Source organism: Solanum verrucosum, unplaced genomic scaffold (genome assembly GCF_900185275.1).
Source record: "Solanum verrucosum unplaced genomic scaffold, falcon-dt-bn FXZP01000079.1, whole genome shotgun sequence".
Lineage (NCBI taxonomy): Eukaryota > Viridiplantae > Streptophyta > Magnoliopsida > Solanales > Solanaceae > Solanum > Solanum verrucosum.
The window spans coordinates 262,112-274,070 of NW_026020368.1; the positions used below are offsets into that span (position 1 = coordinate 262,112).

The 11,959-nt window shown below is 30.0% G+C and overlaps 1 protein-coding gene across 1 annotated transcript; it reads left to right on the forward strand.

The window, feature by feature from the left end:
- The first annotated feature begins 8,839 nt into the window (after positions 1 to 8,839).
- LOC125838106 (14 kDa proline-rich protein DC2.15-like) lies at positions 8,840 to 9,461 on the forward strand. The gene has a single exon (XM_049517162.1). It carries the CDS (start codon positions 8,904 to 8,906, stop codon positions 9,306 to 9,308), a length of 405 nt encoding a protein of 134 aa, XP_049373119.1. The 5' UTR covers positions 8,840 to 8,903; the 3' UTR covers positions 9,309 to 9,461.
- The last annotated feature ends 2,498 nt before the right edge of the window (positions 9,462 to 11,959 follow it).

Sequence of the window (11,959 nt, forward strand, 5' to 3'; positions counted from 1 at the left end):
TGTATAATAAAAAGTGAGAGATATGCATATTAGTTGTTCATTATATTTGAGCTTCTCTTCTCCCAGTTTTGTTTGAATTCTCTTTCAAATTTTCAATACATTTAGCAACTAATTTTGTGTACATTTCAACTGCAATAAGTTCATCTTTGGACTATAGTTGTTACAACTTGTGATGCATTGGTGCTTTTTGGTATTATGATTACTTTAAAGTCCCAAAGAATAATGAGTCCCCTGTTTTTTGCTTAATAATTTCCCAAAAAGAAATAATAAAAAAGGTAAGTTGCTATTACTAGGAGTATTAATCATGTAGAGTAGCAATTTCCATGAAACTCCAGTCAATGTTGAAATGGGTGGATTATATGCTTTGGAAGAATAAAGACCTTGACTTTGAAAACCAATGTACACCAAAGTTTGTTCAGTATAAAGGAAGATGTTTTCCTTGGAAAATATTTTTTCAAAAATATAATTCAGTTTCTTATTTATTTTCTTGTATTATAAATTAAAAAAATATTATTTAAAAAGAATTTATACACAATAAAAGTGCTACCCGGCGTGCAGTAGAATACTATCTGAGGTAGGGGTGGAGGTAGAGAGTGTGGGTTGGCTGTGGGGGGATGGGGCCTAGGAGGTGATCGGTGAGGAGAATACAATCAATGTGGAAGTTGGAATGTCGTCATTTCTTTATTATTTTTAAATAACTTGTTTGTCCAAATAAAATATTTTCAATTTTTTTAACCAAATCGTACATGAAAAATTTGAAAAACACACCCCGCGGAACACACCCCAATTGTATTCTAATCGTGTAAACAAGTCAATTTTTCTGTTTTAAGGTAATTTTCAAAGAAATTAGCTCAAAATTTCTGTATCATCTGGCAATTATTGTGGATGTATGTGTAGATTTTTTGTAGAGATTCCATTTCTGTACGTCGATATTTGATCTTCCCATCTCTATTGCATGTTCATATATTTTCTTCTCCTACATTTATGTTGTGTACATTGATAGTATAATGAATCTTTTATTGAGTCATATTAATTTACGTGACATTTTTTTTTTCTTTAAACATTTTTAAAAGAATGATGTTTTTCTATATTTACTAATAGTTTGATTTTAATTTTCCATCTATTACACAAACATTAATGACTTATTTTGAATTACGAATTTCAAAAGTTCTTTTTCATTCTTAAATTTCATGTTCAGTCAAACACTTTCATATAAATTGAGACAGGGGAAATTAATACATCATTTAATAAATTTATCTTGTTATAATACATTAAATATTATTTATTCTAATTTCTAAGTTTTGAGACAATGCTATTAAATAGAGCGTCTCTAATTATCTTTTAAGTGACATAACTGTTTAAGTAATTTTAAACACTACTGCAATCTCAATGATAGAACAAGATGATCACATGCACTACACTAACATTATATCTGAATGCAGGTCAAAGCCAATCCACACATTCAGGGAGCAGAACAGGGTTGCGGACATACTAGCTAAAAGGGGAAGGAGTTTGCAGACTAGTAATGGAAGGGTGCAGATTTTTGAAGTAATTTTATCTTGTTAGTACACATAACATAAATTCTTATCCATTATTGTGACTACAAGTCAAAATTCGAAACAAGCAGGTCCTACACCATGACCATAATCAGAACATTCAGACCAGACAAAACTAGGTAGACGTAGTATGTACATACAAGTACTCTTTTAGACAAGTATGTAAAATAATCTAAACTATAGTTAGTTGAAATCAGCATATTGCCCATCATGATTATGTTATTATCATATAATAATAATGGTGGTTAGAAAAGAAAAAGAAATGTCATTTTTTCGAATCTTCTACTGATTATGCATGAAAAACATGTGGAAAGTTCCGATTTAAAATACAGTTTTGTTTGTCTTGATAAAATAGAAGCTTCTACTCATAGTGCATATGCATAATTGTACTGTTGGTAACATATATCATTAACTATGTGCTTTAAGTAAGTTTTCCTCATCGTGTGAAGATTAATAGTAATAGTTGGTAAAAGTGTATCTGAATTGTTAATTGAAATGAAGTGGTATTATCTCTAGAGAATTTCTTCCTGCAATAGTTTGTAGCCTATTTACTTAAAAAGAAATTGGGAAAAGGGTATGTATATTCTTCAACTTTGCTATTTAAAAGTTGATATACCCCTCGTTATGAAAGTGATTCACATATATCTATACTGTTATATATATGACTTACATATACCAATATTGTTATATAATTGACTCACGTAATATTTATTATAAAACAATTATTTATTCAATTTTAATAAATAAAAGATTTAATAGATTATATATTCATTTACTTATGTAATAAATGATTTAGTGTATAGAGTTTTGACTTATACTTGAATCATTGATTCTTGTAAGTATATTTTTTTTGTTCACAATCTAAGATGGAAATTGGACAATCCATTGGTATGACTGTAGCACAAGATTAAATATACTTATCTTGATTATGGGGATAGTAGTGTTCCAATTTTGTACTAGTGCATATTGTATGTATTGAACGCGATCAAATAGCGATAAATGTTTTAGACTGACAAACAAAAAATATATTCTCTAAATTACTATTAAATGTACTTATATTCTCAATATTGATATAACTATTATATATATATATATATATATATATATATATATATATATATATATATATATATATATTATTATTATTATCATTTTGATTTATTAAAAAGGTGAGATCCTGAGATTGATTAATACGCCTGAGAAATTAAGTGATAATAATATATATATATTGGTGAAATAAATTTCATATGCATTACTACATTCAAAATAAATCTAGTACATGCAAGTACTAATTAAAAAGCTTTTTTTTTTAAAAAAAATAAAATAAAATAAAAAAATATAAAATAAAAAATAATAAAAAAAAAATAAAAAAAAAAAATATATATATATATATAAATCCATTATTATTCCCGTAACATAGTTAATTCGTTTAATTTAGAACTATTATCATGTGTTACAAAATATAGGAAAACTCAGCTGCGATGAACAATGGCAGCCATGAGTTGCGTATTTGAGAACCACGACATATTAACTGAAATATTTACACAAACATATAGTTATCAATAATTATGAGCGATGTAGCTTGAAAAATACATATTCAAGTAGATTTCATGCATGTAATTAATCAAGCGCATTCATGTACTTACATAAGTATGAAATATATTTATCGTCACAAATGTATACTAATTATTTGTCTGGTTTTGATTGACATGAAGTTTAATAAAGTAAAGTTTTTTTTTTTTTTTAATTTTGTAGTCATAAATTAAATATATATAGGATGTACCAAAATTGTCTTTAATTTGTGGTCTTAAACATGTTAGGTGGAGGCTTGAAATAAAAAAGTTATAAAAAAAATACAGTACTTTTTTCTTAAAATGAAATAAAAAAAGTGATACAAATAATTTGAAACAAACGAGTATACATATATACACATTATGCATACCATAACAACAACAACATATTCAGTTAAATTCCACTGAATAGGATTTGCAAAAGGTAAAGTATATATAGACCTTATCACTATTTCGTGGATACAGATTATGCATAGTGACCCAAACAAAATACAATATTTTGTAGATAAAGTAAGATGAATACTAACTTGTGGTTGCCATGAAGAGAATAGTGAAAACAACACCAAACTTAAGTAATGCCATTCAAGAAATAATACTAAATACTATAGGAAAATGTTTGTGCGAGCATCTTATTGCTCATGAAGGGGGTAATTATAGACTTCCTCCCATATTAGTGGACTAGCTCTCTAGAATAAACATTGTTTTATTTATTTTTTAAAATATTATTTATCTAGTTAGATTGAGCTATAGACATTTTTACCAAGAAATAATGTACTCTAGTACATTTCTCGAATGCAACTTTCACATATAGCAAACACAAAAATCATATTTGTATGCTATAGCTATAGTTTGCATAATTGCGCTCCATAGCAAACTTTAAGTTTGCTATGGCTATTTCGCTATACATATATACAAAGAAGCAATTGTATAATCTGTTTCGGTATACATATACAAAAGAATCAATTGTATGATTTGTGTTTGTATAAAGCGATAAAGAGAGAAAGACAAAAGAAAACTGGGCAGGGGAAGATCCTATTTGTATAATCATAAGTGTACAGGACGAAAATATATGCATTTGTATTTGTATATACAATTTTCTCTCGCTTTATACAAACACAAGCGCAATGTATACATTTGTGTTTGTATAAAGTGAGAGAGGCAAGTAAGAGTGGCGAGCGAGATCTGGGAGAGTGGCGAGCGAGATTTGGGATCGGAGAGGGAAGAGAGAGGAACGAAAATATATGTATATATACAATTTTTCTCCATTTATACAAACACAAACACATTCTATACATTTGTGTTTGTATAAAAGCGAGAGAGGTGAGTGAGACTGCTCAGCGAGAACGAGAGTGGCGAGCGAGATTCACCAGGGAGAGAGGCGAAATAGCAACAGTTTGCTATGGGATACAATTAATATAAATCAAACAATGGTTATAACATTTAATTGAATTAATAGTTTGCTATTATATACAAGCTGACCTGATTTTAAATATTTTAGTTACCTATATAGAGATGTATGGATTCATTAATTATTTCTGTCACGATCCAAAGGTTAGTACAACCTAAACTAGTAAGATTCGTATTGTTTTTTCTAAATATTATATAAACAATATATATGAATTATATACATCTGTGATACATTATTATACAACACATATATATACACAATTATATATTAGGCATATAATATCGATACATAACATATACATAAATCATTTTAATTTAATTTATTTTTTTCCGGCCTTACATTATGGTAAGAAACCCAATAAAAAATAGGAGTAATAAATATTAGTACAATTGAAACATGATTAGTTTTTTTTTTTGGAAGATGCATGTGAAAGTTATTGTATGTGAGACTCAAGAAACCAGATCCACTCGTTTTGCACTACCAACATGACAACTAAAATATTCTATTGAACAAAACATGTATACACGAGATTTAATTTTAATCGTACATGCAAGTCCTTATGTTAATTAGGATTCTAATTCAAATTGTAAAAATATTTTTTCGCGTAGGAATTTTGAAAAGAAAACCAATTTATAGTCCTTCAATCGATTGTGTTTTCGTTTGGCCTTGCTCTTGATTGAGGTGTGACTAGAGTCCGTAATTTCAGCTCATATTATCAAATCAGCTCAATAGTGATTTTTCCTTCTCACTAAATTTCTTCAGTTTTATGTTGTAAATATCGAAGTTATACAACTGTCAATAAGGTAGGGATCATTAAAACACCAAATCATTACTTTTGATTAATCATAATAAGAAAATAGATTTTTTGAACGTTTCAATTATCTCGATTATATTTTCTTTTGTATCAGTTCATTTGGATTTACTTTTAGTATTATTTTTTTTCAAATGAAAAAGTCACATAAGAATCTCAACGTTACTAAATTGTCTCATTTAATTTGCTTATAAAATGATAGCGATCCTTTATATGATAAAAATATACAAATGAGCTATATTAACTTTGATGGTTAATATTGACGAATTACGATGACTTTCATACGTATAGCAACGCGAAGAATGTCACCAATTGTTTTAATACAACTTAATACGTACAATTTTCAAAACAAATTCTTCAAAATATACACAATTCTTTAATGGTAATATGCTTAAGTATAAGTATTGTTTAAATAAAATTTCATACAGTATATTATATATACTTGGTTTGAAATTTCTTCTCCAATTATTTCACCACAATTTTGGGATGATAAATATAATTATCTTAAAAACGTTATCGCCGGAAGTAGTATAAATATATAATGGAGCTAATTATAGATCCGTTATTTCTGGAAAATGCTTGAAATTTTTTATTTCCTTTTTCATATTTACAATACCTAAATACACAAACACTTAGAGCTGTCAATATGGGCTGACCCATTTCATCCGGGCTAATCCATACAAGCTTTGCAATTTAACGGGTCAAGCCGGGCTAGCCCATTTTTTGTGTGGGCCAGAAAATGATTGGCTCGGCCCACAAGTACGTGGGTTACGGGCTTTGCCGGACCAGCCCTCTTTTCTTAAAATATATTTTATATAATTTTTTAAATTAAATTATAATTTAAAAATATTATCATAAATATCGACAAGACAATATTACATGGGGTTAGTGTTATTACTTGTTAATCAAATACACAAATAACATTATCTATATAATATTTATTAAGTTTGATTTCAAGTAAAAACATAAAAAGTTAAATAGAAATATTAACTTAATTCTTTTCCAATGATCATAATAAAACACAAAAACTATGACAATATTCCATAGGTTATGACCTATGTAGTGATTTCCTAAAAAATTTAGAAATTTTTTATTTTATGTAGTACATATTTGATAAACATAATTTGTATTTAAATTATAATATTTCAGACTTTAAACATATTTTGAGTGTAGACTCTTGTTATTTTGAATACTCTATTTTATTTTTATTTTTTAATTCATTTTTATTTGCCCCACGGGCTAGCCCTATCCATATTTCTCAAGCCCAACAAATCGACATGCTTATTCAGGTCGGGCTAAAAAACCCTTTTCTTAAATGGACTTCAAAAATTGTAGCCCAATCCTATCAAATCATGGATTAGGCCAGGCAGTCCCAACGGGCTTAGTCCATATTAACGGCTCTACAAACACTATGATAAATAAAGAATTTTGCTACAATTATCTAGCCACAATTATATATGTTTTTATATTATAGTTGACGACAATAATATATATTAGTATCTATAACTAATACTCTAATAAATATAATGCCGCTAAAAGACTTTTACAGTTGTAATGACATTAACTAAATATTTTTACAATAATTATTTAGTGGCATTATGTATTTGTCTATATTATATATTTAACGATAGTAAAATAATATAATATAAGTGGCTGATACTAACCACGATGTTGATGGTTTTACTCAAGTAACTAAGTAATAATAAGGCTGGCCTCAAGGATAATAATGATCTTCATAGTTCATACTATCATAAATGAGAACATTTCTATGGGCATCAAGAATGCAACAAATTAAACCAATACTCTAATAAATGTTTGCAAAAGACTTGAGCGATAAATTACTGCTAAAATTTTTTGTGGCGATATTAGAAAATAACTTAATTACTGCTAAAAATTCCTATACCACATATACAAAGTTATAGTAGATGTTGAATTTTCTTGACTTCTTCGTATGTTTATTTTTTATATTATGAATCTCTTTAGTGAATATTCTGACTCCATCACTGGACAGAGAATTTAGGTTGGACACATGGTATTAATTAATGGAGAGACATTAAAATCATGTCAACTACTAATTGCCATGCCAAGAAGGCAAGAATTGAAAACCACAAGATCCCAAATATCATCAGTGAGCTTTGAGGCTCTGTCTTTATCAAGTCCAGAAGCATCCTTCCCACTTTCATATAGCTTGGCCATGACCAATAATGATCCTTCATTATATATATATACGTTAAGAACATAAAATGATATTCCCTCCGTTCATTTTTACTTGTCACATTTCGCTTCACGAAAATTAATTTGACTAATTTTCAAAGCTAAACTGAATTAGATTAATTCAATATTTTAAATTTTAATGTTTGAAAACTATACAAAAAATATTACTATATAAGTTACAAATTGTAATGAAAAAATGCTACACTTTAAAATATTGATTAAAGTTCTTATATTTCGACTCTCGAAAAACGAAATGATACGAGAGCGGCAGAAATTGAAGAAAGATAGCCAAGGAAAGACTATAAATTTATAAAATATGTACATGTCATCTGCAGTTATATAATAATAATTATTATCAATAAGATTGTGAGTGAGTGGTAAATACTCTTTTATCCTTAACCAGAAGTCTCAGGTTCGAATCCCCTTGAATATGGAATCACGTATGTTAGGGAGTGCTACCGATTTTCTTATTATTATTACATTCCCTTTCTCTACATGAATATTCTTAACAAAAATAGTACTCTACGTAGCATCTTGAGGACAGGGTTCACGTGACCAATTTAACCATTACAAAATTAATATTCTTTTGTTGTTAATTACTTACAAATTAACACTTTATATATTTGGTTTAATATTGTTTGATTAATGCGTTATTAGTTCATAAATCAATGTAGTAATTAACACAACTTAATCTTAACTTATTCCTGCATGTCATTCTCTGCCTCTCTAGGAGCCATTAATAGGCTATAGGGTTATCTAGAATTGCATTATGCCAGCTTGTCCTCATATCTCTCTATATCTAATGCAAATAGCCCACAATATGGACATGTCCCTCTCTAAATTTTCTTGATCACTAATAATTAGTCACTCCCGATGTTCTAATTTATGTGACATTACTTAATTAGGCACAAAATTTAAAAAAGACAGAATGATTTTTGAAACTTGTAAATTTAAATAAGTTGTAAATATATTTGTGTAATTATAAAGTTGAATTGTTTCAAAATATAGAAATATGACATTTTAAAAACAATATAAACTAAAAACAAAAATGTGCTACATTTTAAAATTTTTTATTGAGAGTAGGGGAAGAGATTGCAATGTGGGAAATCAAACTCTCGCCAATAAGATGAGAGTTCAGGTAATTAACCAACTAAGCTATTAAGATTCCAAAAAAGTGCTACATCAATTTGGACATGGAGCATAAAATAGCAAAACACAAAAAAACTCACATTTTCCATCTATAAATTCTCACTCACTTGTTCATTTCCAACACCAAGTACCCTCTAATTAGCTCTAGCAAAAAACACATATAATTAGCACTTCCCAAATTTTCACTTGTAAAAATGGCTAAGGCTATTGCATCATCATCCATTGCTCTTCTCTTCATCACTTTGAACCTTCTCTTCTTCACAATGGTTACTTCAACTTACATCTCATGTCCACCAAAGACTCAACACAAGAATCCCCCATCAACATACCATAAGTGCCCAAAGGACACACTAAAATTTAAGGTGTGTGCCAATTTATTGAATGACTTGGTGCATGTTGTTATTGGAAGCCCATTATTGTCATCAAAGAGTTCATGTTGCTCTCTTATTGAGAATCTTGCTGATGTTGATGCTGCTGTTTGTCTTTGCACTGCCATTAAAGCTAATGTCTTGGGAGCTCACCTTAATGCTGCTCTTTCACTCAGCTTGTTGCTCAACAACTGTGGAAAGACTGCCCCTAAAGGTTTCAAATGCGCGTAAATTATCAAACCATTTCTGTGTTTCTTCTTTTTTTCATTTGGATTTAAGTTATATATACTGACAGTGTAAATAATTTTTGCACTATCAGTATTATTTATGAGTGTATATGCATGGTTTGCTTATTTTTTAGTAAATGTGTGTGGAGTTATTTTATTTGGTTTGGATTAAGGAAGGCTCCTCCTATCCTTCTTTTCGGTCTGTTGTATCCCCTTTTTATCAGTTATGAAAATGATATCTTCTGATGAGATTAATAAAAATGGACATTTATGAATTCAGGAGCGGATCGAGAGAGTCAAATGAATTTAGACGTTTTTGTCTATATTCTGTATATATATATATATATATATATAGAATATAGATAAAAAAAAACAAAATCTTGTGAATGGAATTGAGGCTCCTGTCCTCTGGTTTTTTTCAGTACTAGATAATATGTTTTTTTTTTAGAATAATTTATATCGTTTGAATATTAACCAGAGATAAACTAGTAGTCCCTCAACTATTGACCGCCTTAAAAAGAGGAAAAATAAAAGCAGCCCATTCCTCAACCAAAAGCAGACTACATTAGGAAAAATAAATTTCATTTTATTAATATTTTTGGTTAAGGAAGAATGCGTGCAGCCCACTGAATAGGATAAAGTGGTTCTATAACAATTGATACATTGAATTTTCTCCAAAAGGTTCAGTTTTTTTTTTTGGTAATTAAATGATTTTATTTACCAAGTGAACATTACTGTAACATCTCGCAATTTGAAATAACTAGGAAGAAGCTTATAATTGGAAATAGTCATTTTTGGAAATAATTAAAATCTGGAAATTTGTTCAAGTTAGGAAAAGTTGAGTTTTGGTCAACTTCAAATGGCAATAATTCCTAGCTCAGGATGAGTTAGGTGTACTTTCAGATATGGTTGCAAAGCTCTTGGAAGGATCTTTCCAACGCCGCTGAGTTTGCACAAATCCGAGTTTGTATGAGTGAGTGATGCCCTTTGAAAGTTGGGCTGTTGGAATAAGGAAAGGCCAATCCGGATTTTTAAAAGGTAGTTTGGTCTTTTCCTTAAGGGGTCTAAGCTGAATTAGATCAGTTTACACTTTTACCAAAAGAGTTAGGGTTTGGAGAGAAAAGAAAAGAAGAGGAGAAAGGAGAAAAGGAAGCAAGAACGTTCAGGATTCGTCGATTTCTTGGAGCTTTGCTTGTGGATTTCGTCGGGGGGATCCTTACAAGGTATGTGAGATCACATAGCGTTGGGTTAGTTCACCCACGCGCCAAGCATGTTTAATTCAACGTAGATTCATCCTACAAAGATTGGGAATTTGATGTTCTTGATAGTTGTTCTTGAATTGATTTCGTTCTTGAACATGAGTTGGGATTAAGGAGTTTCTTGATGATTAACTGTTGTTTCTTTAAGTTGTTGGGTTAGATTTTGTGTATATGATTTGGGTACATGAATCTAAAGTGAATTTGAGAAAAAGAATCGAATTAAAATGATAGGATCAGAAAACGAGATCAATAGCTCGTTAGAATTTTGCCTGAAGGGAGGCTGGCGCGACGCGCCCCCATAGCGCCAAGCAGGCTGGGCCGGCACGCCAGCAGTGCGCCAGATTTGAGCCCCAGTAAGTTGGGGCTGGCACGACGCTCCCGGGATGCGCCCAAATCGTTGTTTTTCACCAGTTTTCGTCGTTTAGCCTATTTAAGTCCTTCTAAAGTGTATTAACACTTCATATTGATTCTAACTACTCTAAATGACTTCTAAACATCTAGAAATCATCCAAAAACATGAATCATAACCTTGAATCCATAAATTCAAATTCAAGGAAAGTTAAGAGCTAAGTTTAGGAAGTTCTTCGAGTCTTTTCAAGAAGTCTTTTGCAAATGCTTTTAACTTTGTTTTAAGACTTACAGTTCAAGTTGAGTAAAGAGTAAACAGTAAAGATTGAGTTCATTTCTTCAAAAGTATATGGGGACTAAGTATTCCTAAAGAGATTTAAAATGTTTTCACATTAAAATAAGAACGGAAACTGAGATTTTCAAAGAGCCTTCGGGCTAGTTTTCAGAAAAGAGAAATAACTTTCTAAATGAAGCAAGCAGGGAAACTGAGATTTTCGAGATAGCCTTTGAGCTAAGTTTTTGAGCACTAATCTCAAATCATAGAAGAAGTATATTTTTAAACATAAAGAACTAAGTATTTTTGGGAGTAGTATTGAGCACCGATATGGGGATGTGAGTTCATATTAACTCAAGTCTCCATAAACCATGTAGCCATTATGGGTAGAAAAGGATCATACTTTTTAGATGAATCATTTCCGCATAGACTAGTGGATCCACTTAGTGAGTTAGCTTCCTATATCACGGTAAGGTATATGATGGGCCTCGGCAGCGTGAGGTAAAGCGTTGTATCATCACTATAGTTCTTAAGTGATGGTTGTCGGTTAGAGAAACTCCCACAACAGTAATAACATGGTTCCTCAAGGGGTTCTGCTTAGTGTGAATGGGGGTATGAGACTTCATTCATGCATTGCACAAGTAGACTTTGAGAGGGAGCATGGTTTGTCTTTTTATGATATTATGATTATGAATTGACAACATGTTTACAATAGTTTTTCTTTATATTGCACTTGTTTTAAACTGCTTTATAATAAAATGAGTTTATTTAAGT